General features: G+C 45.5%; 1 protein-coding gene across 4 annotated transcripts in view; it reads left to right on the forward strand.

The window, feature by feature from the left end:
* DNAJC6 (DnaJ heat shock protein family (Hsp40) member C6) overlaps positions 1-17,754 on the forward strand; it is a 46,047-nt gene that overhangs the window by 15,537 nt on the left and 12,756 nt on the right. For 2 of the 4 annotated variants that reach the window (XM_067001264.1, XM_048062152.2), the window contains exons 2-9: positions 7,298-7,448; positions 8,327-8,376; positions 8,483-8,631; positions 12,576-12,698; positions 14,092-14,225; positions 15,376-15,570; positions 15,974-16,091; positions 17,646-17,725. In XM_067001264.1, coding sequence (XP_066857365.1) covers positions 7,298-7,448; positions 8,327-8,376; positions 8,483-8,631; positions 12,576-12,698; positions 14,092-14,225; positions 15,376-15,570; positions 15,974-16,091; positions 17,646-17,725 — 1,000 coding nt within the window. Of the gene's footprint in view, positions 1-6,563; positions 6,582-7,295; positions 7,449-8,326; positions 8,377-8,482; positions 8,632-12,575; positions 12,699-14,091; positions 14,226-15,375; positions 15,571-15,973; positions 16,092-17,645; positions 17,726-17,754 lie in introns of those variants that run through there. The other 2 variants (XM_013193120.3, XM_067001263.1) reach the window with 2 other exon arrangements.

Consider the following 17,754-nt stretch of genomic DNA (forward strand, 5'->3'; position numbering starts at 1 on the left):
AAAGACTTCTTGACAAAGCTGCCAAGAAGTTCTTGAGCAGGCAGTAACACAACTCCGAGCCGTGAGGCGGTTTCTCGATGATATGCCAGCTATGTCAGGTTTAAGGTCTGGGTGTGTGCGGTGCCAGATAACCGCAGGAAAGCTGTGGTAAATAAAGAAGCAAAACAAAAAAAAAAACACAAAACGACAACAAAACCCAACTATGCCCTCGCTTGAATAAATTATTTAAGATGCCTTAGTGCTCGGGATGTCTGCGCCACAAGATGGGTCTGTGCTGAACCCGCTGTGTGCTGAAGTGGTCGGTCCCTGTGGTGGAAGGAGCAGTACTGACTGAGGAGCGGTGGCTTTGGTGGCCACACACCCTTCCCGGCCCTACCGAAGGCTCCAAATTCTCGCTCTGTGCTTATGTCCTGTAGCCCATCTTCTCCCAGCTTCACCCAGTACTGCTCGTCTTGCAGTTTGCGTTGCTGCCTCTGCTCCTTATGCAGACCACCTGGTTCATACGTGAAGGCCTGGCCTTGAGCAATGTGGCCTAGTGGGAGGTGTCCCTGCCCGTGGCAGGGGCTTGGAACTGGATGATCTTTAAGGTCCCTTCTAACCCAAGCCATTCTGTGACTCTGTATTTGTTTGTCCCCCGTGTTTCTGAGCTGGCTGTGTTCTCAGGGAGCTCACGCGGGCCTAGTTCCTCCCAGCGCAGCCAGCCCCTGCTTGGTTCCCCCAACACGCCTTGGGTGAATCCAGCTTTTTCTTCCTACTCCAGAACTGCTGGTTTTGTCTTGAACAGTCTTGTTGTTAATACGTTTGCTGCAAAATATCCCAAGGGTGCGGTTGTTAGGGTGAGGGATGACTGCTTTATCATCTCCTGATCTTGGCTCTGATGAGGCCTCGTCCTGTGCTGGGCTCATGGCACATCTCCCTCTGTGGCGTTGGTCTGGTCAGGGTCTGTTCGTGATTATAACCCTCCCCTAAACCTCCCGTTGGCCATGCAGAAGGCAATCCCGTGTGCCATAGCCTCTTTTCTTGGGGGGGTTACACTTGCTAAAACAACCTCCTGCTGTATGCCTCCAGTCTGTATTTTAAACCCCAGGGAAGAGCGACGGCCGTGTGTGGGTTTTGGCTGGACGAGCGACGACGTGACCAAACGGCACGGCTGTTCGGTGCTGCCATACTGCAGCTCTGCTCCACACGGGTGTTGCTGTGTGCTTTTGCAGAATAACCTTTTAGTTTCAGCTATCTGTGCTCGGTCTGGTGGGGAAGCTAGCGCAAGCAGGAATCTGGGGCAGCGCGGGAGGAGGGGACAGATGAGACTGGTAGCAAAAAAATTAGCAAAAGCATCAGTCTTCAGGGCCTCTGTGAGTCTGAGGAACTTGCCCATTAATTTCGGAAGTAGCAGTGCTCTCCTTTCCATTGCTGCTTTGGGTGCCTCTGTTGCTGCTGATTTCTCCCCAGCCTTTTCTAGTCCCTTTGCAACCCACGCAGTTCCTTTGAAAAAGTCGATGTAATCCTGACACGTGGGCTCTCTCTGGCCTGGGAGAGGGTGTGAGTGAATGGAATAGCAGGGATGTTTCGGAGTCTTTGCTTAAATTTTACAAAGCTTAGCCCCCCCGAGGAGGGCTGTGCGCTAGGAGGAATGGTGAAGGAAGCTTGGGCTCAGGGCTCGCAGACTGTGCTCTTTAAAAACGTATCTGACAAGCAAAGCACTCAGTTTTAAACACTATTGATTATCACTGGATGCAAAGGAGCTGCCTGCCCAGATAACTTCATTTAGAAATATTTGCCACCCTCCCCCTTGAAATGGGAGCTTTAGCTCTTCCAGTAATGCCTGCATTGATTTGCAGTCTCTGAAAGGTGACGTGCTGAGTGTGGAGGATGCCTCAGCGTGGGGATGGGAGGACCTGGGGGTGCTGTGGGTACCCAGGGATGTGCACGGGTTGGTTTCTCTGCCCCTGCTCTTCTGCAGACACACAGCCCACCATTTTATGAGGTACCTGTAGGGGATGCTTTAATTACCTGATGGCAGGGTGCCTGCATCAGGGCTGCTCCCCCTCCCCTGCGTGGGCTCCTGTGTGATCCTGAAGGGAAGCTCATAAATACGATGGGGCTGCAGTAACCTGGGTTTGTCTCTCTTAATTCTGGTTTGAAATCGTGGCCTGCCTTACGCAGCCTTTGCTGGGAGAGGAACGTGAGCTGAGGCTGCTCCTCAGCATGGCTGCCTGGGGGCACGGGGGGGCAGAAGCACAAATAGTATCATTTTTTGATGGGTGCTCCTTAAAAAAAAAAAAAGAAACGAACAAAACAATTCGGGCGTTGTTGCTGAAGCCACAACAACAGCAGCTTGACTTCTTTCAGATGGGAACCTTTAAAAGGGCCCTTTCTGTAAGGCAAGGGGTGGGTGCCCGCCACCGCGTCTCTTGCTCCCCGTTCACATTGTGCCCTGGTCATCACGTGGGGCAGCGACAGGCAACCCCAAACCCCAGAAGTGCTTGGTGCAGAGGGAGAAGGCTGAAAACTTCCAGAAATCTGGAATTGGGACATGAATGCAGCAGTTATGAGCATTTTCTCAGCATAGTGTCAGCCTCTGGTACCATAGAAGCAGAATACAGAGGAGCACATAATGCTCCTAGACTACCCCCATGCATGGCTTTGGCTTGAGGGAGAGCCGAAATCCTCCATAGCTGGGTTCTCTTTAACTGATCCATCTCTCCCATGCTTGACTTCAAGTCAGGTTTTACTTTGCTGTGGAAAAGTGACACCTGCAGTGACATCGATTTACAGGAGCTGCAGCCACTTCGGTGTGTGTAACGCACTCGTACAGAGGTATGCATGCAGGGAGGGGGGGGAAACCAGTTGTGTCCCCCTGCCAGGGACCGAGCTGCACGCAGCGGATGGAGATTGCAGCAGGTTGTGGTGAGGAAGGTATCCACTGCTTTTCGAGGGGGTGGCAGATGAAAGTTTGACTGCTTTTCTAGGAAAGATCCGTGGTGAGGAGCAGGGAGGATTTAGTTCTTGACTCCTCCTGAAGCACAGGCAGTAGCTCTCTGAGCCAAAAAAAAGAGTTTGACATTGAAGATACTATTACATATAGCTTTGGCAGGCCAAGATGAACCTGCTTCCTTTCCTATGGTTTCATGTCTGCTTTTGCCCTTTCAGGCAAAAAGGGTTTTCTGACTCTCAGTAAGTAACATGTGAAACGTAGCACTTAGCTGCCTGCTCTTCCATTTCTAGATGTCTTGTTTTCACCTCCCCACTCTCAAGCAAAGTATTGCTTCATCAGCGTAAATGTTCAAATTGACAGAGTCTTAAATGTCACTTACATGTCGGCTCGCTTCCCCCTTGATTCCCGGTGGAGCTGGAAGCCGTGACCTGTGGTTTGTGGGTCTGTGGGTTCTGGTGCTCGGGGACCCCCAGACAGACAAGGACCCCAACATGCAAATCTTGAAGGAAAAGCTTCCAAAACAGGCGTTGCTCGCTTGCCCCAAGCAAGGAGAAAGCTTAAGTGCTTTAATTAAAATACCAATGCTCTCCAGCTCCCATCCTGTACCACGCAGCACAAGGCTGGTGCTGTGCAGAGGCTCCTTTGGTTGCGATCTGCCCAGATGTGCAGAAATCCCACCCTTTGGCTGCTGACGGGAACACGTTGCGGCAGGAACACCACCGTACGACAGGCTTGAGTTCTGTAAGAAGGCACAGAAGGCTGTTGCTCCATTTGGCGGAGCAAAAAAAACCACCAAACTTAGCTTGTCATCGGGATTGGTGAAGCTTCTCGCTTCCACACTGCTCCGTTGGCTTGGAGCACTTGAGTGCGGTCATCACTGCCGTCCCCTAACAGAGGTAGTCCAGGAGAGCTGTCCCACGCGATGTCTCAGGCACTCTTTGCAGCACTAAAATCCCGACATTAGAAGTTCCTTGGCCAGGAAATGGAAAGGCCGTAGTTAGCAAGCAATCCCTCTGAAACCTGTGCTACAAATACAGGTCAGAAGCGTGTCTCTGAAGCGCACCGAGTCTCAGGGAATATCCAGTAACTGGGTTAATACCAGGTTCTTGCTGTATAAGGAGCAAGATGCATCTTGTGCATGGAAATTAATTCTCCCTAACAAGACTTCTGGGCAGCAGCTCTAACGCGTGGCCTGAGTTAGCTGAACTGCTGCGTGATGACACGCTGAAAGCTGGGACGTGCCTTTCTGCCACTACCTACTGCCCTGCCCAAAGCAGCGGTGATCACCCCAAAATCTGAACCCCTTCCCTCCAGGCTCCGAGGGAGCCCCGGCGAGCTCGTCCCTTCAGACCTAGTGAGTGTCCTTGGTAGCCCGGGCTTGGGTCTGGAGGCAAGCAAGGGCAACCGTGTCCCATCTCATTTGCAGCACTGAAGCCCTCTCTGTTAGAGGGGCCATCTCTGGGCGTGCTGCAGGGACATGCAGTGGCAGCGGTAGGTGACACCCAGACAGGGGGCTGACTTCCAGAGCACCTGTCACACGTGGGAGCTGTGGGTGTCCTTTGGAAAGGTCTGCAGCAGCTCTAAAGGTCTGCGTTTACAAGAGGGACTTAGCCCAGAAGTGTTTTATTCAGCAAAAACTGCAGGAGCAGGCTGGCGTTTCTTTTTTCCTTTTTAATGAGATTTTTCAGCTGTTCTCATGGGTTTCTGTGTACGTTGTCAGCTCCGTGTGCTAATGCATTAACACTTTCTGCTCTGCTGTTGGGATTCATCATCCCTTTATACACCTTTATGCTTTGTAGGAGATGCTGCCTATTAGAGGAGCCTTCAAATGCATTTGTTTTGCTCCTCTCTGAGCAGCTAGCAGAGGCTGTATCGTGCTGTAACAGAAGGATGGCCTTTGTCAGCACGGGGCATGCTGCTCTGATCCAGTGGCTAAAAGATGCCTGAGCAAATTAGCGCACCTGGGATAGAACTAAGTGATGTTATGTTGTAAGCTTCCTCAACAGCTTCCCAATAGCTAAGCAATACTTCCCTCATGGTGGTCATGTAGCACCAGCTTGCATTTCTTGTTCAGCAGTCCTTTTGGTCTCTCTGTTCTAGTGCATATAGTAAACTTGGAATTAATTGCTAGCTTTTTTTTTTTTTTTTTTAGGAATGGAGTGAAATTCTATGTCTAGTTTCCCAAAGATTCTAGGTTTTCCATGTTCTTGAAGCCTTTCTGTTACTCACAGAGCACTTCCAAGAATAAAATGTGTTCAATACCCACTGGCTCTCTGATCCCTTTGCTCCCCCTTTCCTCATTCCAAGTTACCATCTTTCTCCCTTCCTTTCCTTTAAAAGCTGACCTGCAGCTCTGCACATGCCTTTTGAACTTCACTTCTCTATCCCTGAGCCTCCTAACACAGTAATGTGGAAGCAAAGTATTTGAAGAAAGATCAAACGCTGATTCCCTATTTGGAAGCCAATGAGCTACTTCCTTTTTTAATTTTTTATTTTTTATTCATATTTGAAGTAGACACTTCAAAGTGGTTCGGAAAGGAAATGTTCCTGTGCCTTGAGAAGGCATCTTCTGTTCTGAATCAGCAGAGTATTGCCCATCTTTTTAGAAGCACAATGCAGAGGAGAAGCTATTGCCTCTAATGTTACCAGTTTTGCACGTAGGTCACGTGCATGTGGACTGTGGCCGCATCACAGTGCATTAAGCACTCTTGGGCATAGGGGAATAAATAGCATCACTTTACCAATGGAGTCTCCAGTTTAACAATATATATTGCATTTATTGATAGCTGACGCTGGGTTTGAAAGAGTGAATAACGTTTAAGTGGGTTTGGATCTAGGTCTTCTGACTAATCTGACATAATAATGAGGTAGCAAATGTTTAATTAGAGTAATGTAGTTGAAGTTTGCTAAGTCAAAATAGTTGAGTCCTAGCAAACAAAAAGTAATTTAGGTAGTCAAGAGCCTACCTTATAGCTAATAAAATATAATTTTACTGGTTTGTGTCTAACAAAATTCTGCAATAAAACAAAACCATGTTTACTCAAGTCTACATTCAATTTATTATATTTGTCTAAGAATGACTTATGCTATTAACACAGCAGTGGTATAATAAGAAAAACTGCAATGAATTGGTTTTCGGTTAAGGGAGTGGAATAGTTATTCTGGTATAATTGCAAAATACAAACAGTTGAGGTGGAACACCACATCACAGTCCATCAAAATAACATTTAAATGGCTCTTGCTCTACGTTAGTCTCCTCTCGACTGTGGGAAAGGAATTCGCAGGGAGCTTTGTGCTGTTTCACATGTCCCTGAGTTAGAGATAATGAGGAAAACAGCAGCAGAACCAAAAACTTGAGCAAGGTCGAGATAAAGTAAATTGGCTACGGTGTTAAAGATGAGCTTTGGGCAGTGGCCGATTGCTGGCTGGCTCAAGGCGCGTGTCTGAGGGTCTCTAACCAACTGTAAGACAGATTCGGGCGCATGGACAGCGCGTGGGGCTACGAGGAAAGTATTTGTAGTAGTGAAAAAAGGGCAATAAATGTTCTCCTGTTCAAGAGCCATCAGGAGTCCATGTCGTGCATGCCTTCACTCGACTTTGCAGCTTCACGATGTTTCAAGCTGTGAGGAAAAAGTATACCAAGGAGGTGAGCCTTGCTCTGCTTTCTCCTTGTCTATTTGCTGATTCCTATCCTAATGCTGCAAATGTAAAAAATATCCCAAAAGGTTCTATTTCTCAGGTAGAAAGTTTAATTTCTGGACTTTTCTCTCTTTTCTTTCCAAAGACCAAACTTCTGCCGTCTTTCACTCAAGGAAATCTGACCGGACTCTTAAATGACTTGAAGTCACTCTGATTTCTCCTGTATGCATAGTCATAAGTCTATAAGTCCTATATGCATGTAGTCATAAGGCAACCTTCAGTCATTTAGCTGCAGTCAAGTTGGTAGCTGTGAAAGTCGTGCCAAAGAGCTGTTACATATACTAGTCTCTCTTTCTAGCCCCTGTAGAGGTAGTTGTTGGTTTGGACTTGGTTATGATCAGCAGATCAGGTACGTGCTGAAGAGCTGGCCTTGCTTTGGGTTGGGTTGAGAGGCAAGGGAGCTTGGATGGCAGTTGTCTGTACTGTACCGATACCATGCAGTCAACCTACATACAATGCCGAGGGTCGCTGACACTTTCTGTGCCTAGAACATGCAATTTCTCTGGAAAACCATTACTTTAATAAGCAAAACTACTTTGGGCCTACACTTGACTTGCGGCAGTTCACATGAATATGTTTGGTCCGAGTAGAGCAATGGGTTTGTTGGCTCTGTGGATTTGTTCCAAGTAAGTGACGTGGGGTTTGCTTTCGTTGTATTTGAAGGTGCCTCATCACCAGACATGGAGTCCAGCTATGGGGGAGGCTTGCTGGATATGGTGAAAGGAGGAGCGGGGAGGCTCTTCAGCAATTTGAAGGATAACCTGAAGGATACCCTGAAAGATACATCTTCAAAGGTCATGCAATCTGTTGCCAGGTATGGTACAGCTGGAGCTGGCTAATGCAGGTAGTATCGCTAGCTTCTGGTCTGACTTGCCATCTTAACTAGCACAACACAAAGAAACTACATTTCCAGCTACGTAATGAATGAAAGAGGTGAAAATCACAAGTGACTCCTACAATTGTCTCACAATTGGGTATTTGGCCTCAAAGAAGCAGGAAAACCAAAGTAAATATCTAAGCGTTAAAATAAATGAACACCAACGTTCAGAAATCTGGAAGAGGCCTCCCCGGTGAAAGCGGGGCACTTATTTTCCGATTCCTTTGGCCTCTGTGGGGTCCTGCTACTCGGCCACTGCATGACTGTTTTGTCACTGGAAATTGGCTCGTGTTGCTGTTCAGTGAGACTCTTCTTGCTGATATAACTGTTCCCCTTGCTAAGACCACTTCCTGAGTTGAAGAAAGAACTGAAGTGACTTTGCTTTGGTCACCTCTGCTCATGGTGGCCCTTGTGCTTGGCACTCCGCCTGCCTCTGAGGGATATGGGGCTAGAGTAAATTAAAGAAATTTAATGGAGGCAACTCCTCAGAGGCTTTGATCTGTGAAGTGTCTAACAGCTAGAGATTCTCCTGAAAACTGGCACTGAACATTAATGGGAAAAGGGACTTTTTTTTTTTTTTTTGAAGCTTCTGCATCCATTTAATAGTGTATGTGAAAGGAAGGCTGGGTCACTGTCTACAGTAAACTGTTTGTAGCCTCTGCTTAAGACAGAAAGAAAAGAATCGGTTTTAAGATCATTCTCTTCCTTGTGTCAAAAGCAGATCTATGTGGGAAAACAATGTCCTTCTGGCTCCTGTAATGGGCTGTCTTCTGTAAATGTGCATAATGTCTGTCTCCTACTTTGTCTTCTTTTAGTTACACCAAGGGAGAGCTAGATATTTCATACATTACCTCGAGAATCATAGGTAAGTACTGCTGATGGGATAAATAGAACTTGTAGTACCTCGGGGTTCAGAAGTTTATAACCATGTTATGGTGCATGCTCAGCCTGGCTTCTTCTTACCCTTCTAGTGATGTCTTTTCCGGCTGAAGGCGTTGAACTGGGGTTCAGGAACCACATTGAAGACGTACGGACGTTTTTGGATTCCAGACATCCTGACCACTACACAGTCTTCAACTTGTCACCTAAGTATTATCGCAGTGCCAAGTTTCACAACAGGGTGAGTGTCTTCCAAGAGGTTAACAAGCGTGGGGGGAAGCTTTTTTGTGAAACGGGGCAGAAGATGATGCTTCTGTCTCTCCTGTGTGTGGCGGAGTGTACTGCGATGGAAAAGGAATTACAGAATCATTGAGTGGTTTGGGTTGGAAGGGACCTTTATTATGGATGTTTCTAAGTGGTCATGGTCTCTTCTGGGTTTTAGCTGATGCCTGGGACATTAAAGAGTATTAAAGAGATGGAAAGTTCAGGGCATAATGCTTCTATCAGCAGTCTGTGAGAGTGGCGCTGCCCTGAGTTGAGCCTGTGCTGCTCTTGACTCCTACATGGTTGCCGGAAGCTGCTGCAAAGAAATAAGGAGTAAACCCTTCAGTTTCCCATGCACTTACAGAGGTGAGCTTCAGAAGGAATTAATGCACAGACTCAAACATATGATGTGGGTGTGTAGGACTTCAGTGTGGTCTGAGCCCCAGTAGATCACTACCAAGAATCTTAATAAATAGCAAATTGCTGGCAGTGCCTTGAGCGTGGAGTACAGATAGCTGTGGGTTACCATATGGGATTATCTGAGGGGTGATGAGGAATTAATGGGAATTATAAAGAAGGTCTAACAAGGATCCTAACAAAAGTGCTTTAAAAGAAATTATCAGTAAAAGGACATAGATAATTTTCACATTGAAGAATCCTTCAGTGGTACTTTAATCAAGCAGAAGCACTTAAGAGGCAAAGCACAGGACTGGAAACTGGATTTGAGGTGCATTTTGGCTCTTCCACTAGTGCATGATTTTAAAAAAACCACCTCCAGTCTGTCCCAGTTTCCTTCTCTAAAACTGAAATGGCATACAGGAATAGTTCAAGACTCTGGTTCATTAATGGCTTTTGGAGGATATCTCTACAAAACACTGTTGTTGAAATGCAAGGTTAGATCTAATCTAAAAAAAAAATCCTGTTCTTTCCCTCTCCCACAAGGGAGTGATGATTTTCTTATTTTTTATTAACGTCAACTGAAAGGGCAAGAGTAGTCGCCAGACTTAACCCTCTGTCAGGGTAAGAGAATCTCATGCTGTGTGTAAGCCTCATGCCACTTTACCTTGAGCTGTAGCTGAATCTATCCTCAGCAATTGCTCTGATCACCGGTAACCGCTCAGTTATACTTGAAGGAAATTTCTCTGTAGCAATCGGTAAGCAGCCATGACTTCAGCTGTGAGTAAATGAACAGGAAAGACTAATTAAAAGATATCAAAGGCTCTGAATCTTCAGTCTTGCTTTGGTTTGGTGCATCACTGTTGCTGTTGGTGGGAGGAGAAAGACAGATCTCTTTTTGATAGCCCAGCATTAAACACCTGTTGGTATATTGCTTGATCTGACCGTAACCCCTCCATCCCCTGGACTTTGTCTCCTACTGTACCTTGACAGATGACTTTGTAGGTCACTCTCAAAGCATGACTAGGTGCTTTGTAGGCTGTCGCCTTGACACACACATGAAGAAAATGATGCATCTTTTATTAAAAGATTGTACTTTCAGGTTATGGGATAGGAAATACTGACTCCAAGTATTCTTCAGGAAAATTAAATGTGCAGAACAGAATACATGAGATGAAACAATTGTAAATATGAGGTTGAACTTAATCTGTAGTGGGGAAAAAAATACTAATGGGCTATCAAGGAAATAAAATTACATGAAAAGTATTCTCTGCTTTGGATAAGGATACCAGACGAGCTGAAGTTTTGAGAGGCACTTGTTCTTTGAAGTGAATGGCTTCGTAATTCCTATCTTCTTCAGAGCTGTTTTTTTTCAATGTCAAACTAGGTCACTTTGCATAGTGACAGAGGAGGGAGATGACAGTTAATGTCCTGCCAGCCCATTTTCTTGCCCCTATGTGGCTGTGTGGGGCTCAAAGCCCTGAGTGTCCAGTCTAGTGAAGAGAGGAGACAATGTGAGCAGTAAAAGCTGCTGCTCAAGTCCAGTTGTGCTCTGCTTTTCTCCCTGCCTCGTCACCCCAGCAGGAGGGGAGAGCTCACATCTGCTCGAGAAAATGTGAACAGTTTGAAAACATATAACTCAAATATAGCATTAAACAAAACCGAACTTCAAAGTCCCTGTAGGGTCACGTTCTTGGCCGTTACTACCCTACTGCTAGAGAAAAACAAGCACTAGCTGCATATTTCCAAAGCTCTAGAAGAATTCCTGTTACTTTTCTGTAAGGCTGCCTTTTGTGAGTGGTGTTGAGGTTATATTTGAAATAAATGAAATGCTACTTACCATGTATTTAATTTCCTAATTGCGAACCAGCAGAAAGACGTGTAATTATAGACGAAGGAAATATATAATTATGGACTGTGGGAAATGTGTATTATTTACTTGATAAGTGATAATGGCTTTTCCAGATGCTTGACAGTGTGTTGTCCTAAGACCTTTTCAGAGAATCATCAATGGAAAGGTCGCTAGTCATATTAATTCTAGCAGCCGCTTGTAATCTGAATTGTGGTTTGGTGCTCTAATTGCAAGTGGATCTTGTACCTCTAGAAGCCTGGTGCAAAAGTACTTGGGGTTGGAAGGAGAAGACTTGCCTGATAATACAAAAATAATCGGCGGGCACCTCTATCTCACTTAGGGCATCAGCATTAGGGGTCTATTAAAGAATTGAATGAATGTTTCACTCTCTAGTTCAGAATCTGCAATGGTCCTGTACTTTCAGCAAAGCAAACGCTGTCAGGTCTGTAGAACAGAAAGCTGATGGTGCCCATTCCTGCACAGGAGCTACCACATAGTGAGCCTTCGGTTGTTTTGTCCCCCTTCCTGAAAAGCCGCAGAAGAGGTATAGGCAAGAGATAATCAATGATGTGCTGGGCTAGGCAGTGCTGCATGCATGCTCTGTCCCTGTGTCCTCTGGGTGCCACTTGAGTCATCATTTGAGACAACACTGCTCAGTGGTTCTCCAGTTTGAGTCTGTGTGGAAGGCAGGATTCCTGCTTCTGCTGTCAGCTGTTGTGCGGGTGTACGTGTGTAAGGGAGAATCTTAAATGCAACTTTTACGAATCCTGGAGCGTTGCCTTTCTCTGAGAGATGGCACGGTCAGGTATGAAGACGGTGTGGCCATTTAAGAACACCTGGTCAAACAATCTTCTGCCTGCCCCTGGTTTTCATTAAACAGAAACCAAATCTCGGCTGAGAGAGAAAAGCAATCATTGGTCTAATGACAAATATTTCTCCTTTAAATTTCTTCTAGCCAGAAATGACATTTAAAAAAGACATTTCAATTAAAAACAGATGAAACTGAGATGTCTGTAGAAGGCTATTTGATGTGCTGTTTGAGACTGTGAAGGCTCTTTTTGAGATGTCGTGACTCAGAACTAGTACGTTGATGAATAGTAACCAGGCGTACTTTAGGATTTGTGGGTTTTCAACTCTAAGAAGTCATTCATTTTTTCTGGCTCATATCTTAACTATGCTTACTCAGATAGGATTTTTTTTTTTTAAACAGAAGTTTCCCTTTCATCAATCTAATATCTGTCAAATGGGGCTTGAAAATCCTATTACACAAAATGACTGAGAATAACAGATGTTCAGTATCCTTTGAAAATCAGAGCCATATTTTTTGGGGACAACTTGTACAAAGATTTTTGACAGAAATCAATGTGCAGCTGCGAGACTGGAGTGCTGTGGAAGGCCACTCAAGATAATCTGACGTGGAATGCAATTAAAAAATAAAAACATGTCGTCAATGAAAATACATCAAAATCTTGTCATTCAATTGAGGGTTCCTTTTTGTTTGTACATTCATAATTCATGAAAGTCGGGGATCAGAATTACACATAAGAGAGGGAGTAGATTTCAAGCGTGGCTGCAAAGGAGAAGTGTGTTTCTTGGCAGAAAGCATTTGTAAAAGCACACGCTGCCTAATGCTCTTATGAAGCTAGCTTTTGTTCACTGTGCAATTCCTGTAGGTATCCGAATGTAGCTGGCCGGTACGACAAGCGCCCAGCCTGCACAATCTCTATGCTGTCTGTAAGAACATGCACAACTGGCTACAGCAGAACCCCAAGAACGTGTGTGTCATCCACTGTATGGTAAGTACAGCCGAATGTAACCGGATTTTCAGACCTGTGGGTCTTATGTCATACTGCGTGTTGCACATCTAGAGTCTGTGTACGAGGATGGTGACAATTTCTAAAAGGAAAAGAAATGTGATAAAACCAGCCCCCGTAGAAAGGGGCTTTATTTGCAGCTCCATAGCTAACCTGGGAGACCTAGCACTGAACGCGGAGCAGTGCAAGGTCAGAGAAGTTGCAATTGTTCCAGCAGTGAACTATGAGCCTGTGATGGCTTGAACTTCTCTCGAGAACTGACTGTAAGGATTGTCAGCCTTCTATTGCTTTGTGTTTAATTGTATGTAGTCACAGGACTAAACTCAGCTCTAGACAGAGGGTTGCTGATGGAAGTGCAGGAGCAAACACATCTTTGGGAATTCTGTTTAACTGCAAAACTGAGGTGGTTGTCTCTTGCCATGGTTGCTTGTCAGACCTGGCTGAAGACATGCAGTTGCCTTCTGCCCCTCGTGGTGCACCACAGCCAGCTGGGCTGCTGACTCCCCCTTAAGGGTTCTTCAGGACTGGGTAACACGTAGGTCTGATGCATGAGGGTGCTGTCATTCTGTATGACTAGCTTGTAATTTACCCCACACCACCTTTTATGTTGACAGTAATGCCCAAGAGGAGAGTTCTGTTTTGCTCCTGGAGCCTAAATTAAATCCAGGAGGCTGTCAGTTTTCATCAGTGTAAACTTGGGAGGAGCTGGGGAAATGACTGATCCCAAACTGCGTAAACCTTACGTATGAGTCTGGCAGTTCCTGCCTCATGTAGCACAGCCAGCGGCTCCAGGATACAGGTTCGCCTCAAACAGAGGCTAAGATGCACTTGTTGCCTCCAGTCCTGGAAATTTAGCTCAAGAATCAAATTCCTTTACTGTCCTTTGGGCAACGAATGTCAGGGTAATGCTGTAAAAGATGGTGAGTCCTTCTGAATACTTTCTGATGAGTCTGGAGAAGCCTACTTAGCCCAAGTGAAACTGAGAGATCTTTCCAGAGGCAGGGGCTGGACTTAAAAAGGCAAATAGTCTGTTAACCTTGAGTAGATCCTAGGCCTGGGCCAGGAATGGTATGGCAAATCCTACAGCTGGAGACAAAACATGCTGCTGGGCATTGAAGCCAACTCTGAGCCATCCTCGGCTTTGGCTGCTTTTTAGATGTCAGCTTTGACCCAGGCCACTGCAGCTCACTGAAGTCCTAGGCAGTAAACAAATGACACAGGACTGGAAATTTCTTGTCATCATGCAACTCATTACTAGGCTTTCTGGAGAAATTATTTTATGTGACTTAGGGAACAGTGGAGAGTGTTCTGCTGAAAATAAAGGACATCTCTGATACTTACTCATTTCTTCCTCCCACCCCGCTCTAATTAACAGGATGGCCGTGCAGCCTCAGCAGTTCTGGTCAGCGCGATGTTCTGTTTCTGTCACCTCTTCTCTAATCCAGGCCCTGCTGTGCAGCTGCTGAACACAAAGAGACCTGGAATCGTACTGTGGCCATCTCACAGGAGGTAGAGTGGCTAAATGCCATGCAGGGGAGCTATTTTCCTCGCACTAAACACTGCACGAGTATCTGTGTGCATTTTGTCAATGTGTCCCCGGCCCCTAGGCTAAGATATGCATTCAGTTATCACTTTGTTCCCCAGAAAAAAAAAAAAAAGTGGTAAAGTAGTGATGAGGCACTGGAGCAGGTTTTCCAGGGCATCTGTGGGGTCTCTGTCCTCAGAGATCCTTGGCTGGGTATCACCTTGAGCAGTATAATCCAGCTCTGGGGTTAGATGCTACATTAAAGTTAGTCCTGCTTTGAGCAAATACCTTCAGAGGTCTCTTCCAACCTGAGTTATTGTCTGATTTTATGAAATAACGCATGTGAGCTGAAGGGTGTGCATACGGTATGCCCCATTTTCTCCACCCAAACCAGCCTGAAGGTGCTGGCAGGAGGCAACAGACCGAAAATCCAGGATTCCTGTTGCAGCTTGAGCAGTACTCATGCATTAGTTGTGTAACTTAGCTTTGATAGGTCTTAAATGATATTTATGGCCACTTCCATTTCACTCACATTGATGTAATAGTAATGGAGGAATAAATGTTCCAAACCCTTTGTGCTCTAGCTCGGGAAAGCTGACAAGTCCATAGTTAACAGGACCTTGGTGAATTCCCCTCCCTGTGTCAGCCTCATCCTTACAGGAGTTTAAACTGTAAAAATATCTTGTTTATGATTTCCATTAAGCAGAGGCAAAAGTGCCTGTCAGAGCAAACAGAAGATGTAGTGTTATGTAGGTAATAATAGCAATCCTTTGGTACATGACTAACAAAGTACTTCATCTGGTATGTGCATGCAGAATAGAAGGTGAACTTCTACTGGTAAAGCAGGAAAAAGCCATTGCTCTGCACCTTCACTCCTGAAAGGTGCAGAAAAGTGACCTTCAGCTTGGAGCTAGAGGGTAATTTCCTTCCCCTTGGGCTGTAGTTCTCGTAATCAAACACAAATGGGAGTGTAAATTTTGTGCCAGCTGCAAACCTGCTGGAGTATACGGGAACTCCCACGCTGCGACTGTGGAAGAGTTGCACGTTTAGTGGACGTCAGGGTAGACTTCAAGTACAAAATGAAAATTGGTTGCCTGGGATGGAGATTTCAGTAATGGCTTTCTCTGCCTGCAGATACATCGGATACATTTGCGATCTGATAGCAGACAAGCCCATCATTCCTCACTGCAAACCGCTTACTATCAAGTCAGTCACCCTCAGTCCAGTCCCCTGTTTCAACAAGCAAAGAAACGGGTGCCGGCCCTTCTGCGACATCCTCAGTGGAGAAACCAGAATCCTTACCACGTCCCAGGAGTACGAAAGAATGAAGTGAGTTGCTGTGATCTCCTGTCATCCTCAGGAGCTTAACGCAAGGAGGCTTTGGTTTTGCTGTAAGGTACCTGAGGTCTGTGCTGCAGTCGTTGTCAGACTGCCTGATAATCATGGAGTGCAGATAATTAATTGAAGGCTGGTGCCTAGTGTTGAAATAAACTGCCAGTCAGCTGGAAGTTAACGTGCAGTGGGATATCTTCACTGAGATGGTTCAGGGCTATGCTGGCTTCCCCTGTGAAGTGTTTGCTTCACCTCACCCTAACGTTAAGTGGAGCGCTGAGCGTGGCTTCTGTTTGCTCGGCCTGCACGAGATGATAGCTTTATGTTGACGTTGTTTTTGGGTGGTAATGATGTTATGGAAGGGAGCTTAACTGTGGATTTCCTTCTCATCCCCTCAAAGAGAATACCGTGTGCAAGAAGGGAAAGTCCTAATTCCACTGGGAGCCACTGTCCATGGAGATGTTGTTGTTTCTGTCTACCACATGAGGTCAACCATTGGGGGACGCCTTCAAGCAAAAGTAGGAGTTTAACTTCTCTTGCATGGTAGAGGCAAAGTAGTTAAGTAAGAGGGGGCTAACGATGGGGCCTATGAATGCATGTGGCACTCATGATATAGAAAGTTTTCTGAGCATAGACAGAAAACACAAATTTGATTGTTTCCAAGTGAAAATGAAGAACAGCATTTGGAGAAGTCCATGATGCCTCTGGGGTCTCTTCATGGCGTCAGCGTGTACTGATGGTGTGTAGGATCCTTCCAGCTGATGCAGAAGACAGAAACAGCTCTATCAGTAACCAGCTAAGGGCAAAACACCACCAAAGCTTCTAACTACTCAGCTTAAATGAGTATAGCTTAGTGAGCTGTCGCTCCTGTGTGGTGTCTGTGTTGCTTGTTCTAGAACAGCCTTCACCTTATTGATCATTAGGGCAAAAAGGCAATTTGTGCTGATTGGGCAGCCGTGGGGATGGGAAAGACTGTATAAGCCAGAGGCTGGCCAGGCAGCCACCCTCCCCGTAGACAAAAGACCTCTTCACACTGGCAGATCAGAGAAATGGGAGGCAATGGAAACTAGGGGGAGAGAATAGAGGGGCGTGAGTTCACCCACAGGGGAGTGAGTTCACCCACAGCATAGTAGCAGTGCTGAAAGTGAAAATATTTATTGGTCTATGCAGTTCAAGGATTTCAGATTGACTTTAAAATGCTGTTCTCTGAGTCTTGTAATTGCAGAAGAGGAATTTGGAAATGCAGGCTGTTCGGACTAGCAAACTTTTCTTGGGTTTGCGAAAACTGAATCAGTGGTTGTGATAGACAACTTGCTCCATTAACCTATTGTAGCAATGAGGTTTAGTTGGTTTAATCAGTGAAATAATTTGAATTGTTGTGACTTAAAGCGTGAAAAGTGATGGGGGGAAGTGGGGGGAAACAAATGTTTTCCCACCTGCTTGGAGTACCACCTCATTTGCTCCCTGCAGGCAGATCAGGCAGAACAGCTTCAGCCTGCAGCTACCAGCTGGGTGTGGTGGCTGCGTTCTCCAGTGGTCACTGTATCCACTGATACTTTAATCTGAGATCTTAATAATTTTCCTGAAGATATGTTTGAAACCTTAATATTCAAGTTGCAGAGTGACTCATGAATGTTTCTCTTCTTCATTCATCACTGGTGCTGCTTGCGGTATAGATGACACTTTACTGAAGCTGCTACTGCAAGTGAAATGGTCTTGTATGTTCCTGGGGTACAAACCTGTTTCTCCGATGTGTTTAATGGAAATATATCAGCTTCATTTAAGTGCTAAAATGTAAAGTAGATCCGAGAAATGAAGACCTAGTCCTGAATGTTGTGAAGGCGCTCCACTGTCTGCAAGCAGCAGCAAAATTTGAGGCCGGTGGAAATATTGGGGTTTGAGAAGGGAAAGCTCTGCCTTCTGTAAAACAATGAGTTAGCTTTTGTAGCAGTTATAATTATTGTATGTAGTAACAGGTAGTAAGGTAGACTTAATAGTCTGTATGTGCAGGGAACAAATATTTTAATTTCATCAGTTTAAGCTCTTGTTCAGTCTGGTGCTTTGTTTTCCAGATGACCAACACACAAATATTCCAAATTCAATTTCACACTGGATTCATAGCGCTGGGAACAACCACATTAAAATTCACCAAGTGAGTATTTTAAGCTGAGCATTAATCAA

The sequence above is a fragment of the Anser cygnoides genome, chromosome 8 (genome assembly GCF_040182565.1).
Source record: "Anser cygnoides isolate HZ-2024a breed goose chromosome 8, Taihu_goose_T2T_genome, whole genome shotgun sequence".
Lineage (NCBI taxonomy): Eukaryota > Metazoa > Chordata > Aves > Anseriformes > Anatidae > Anser > Anser cygnoides.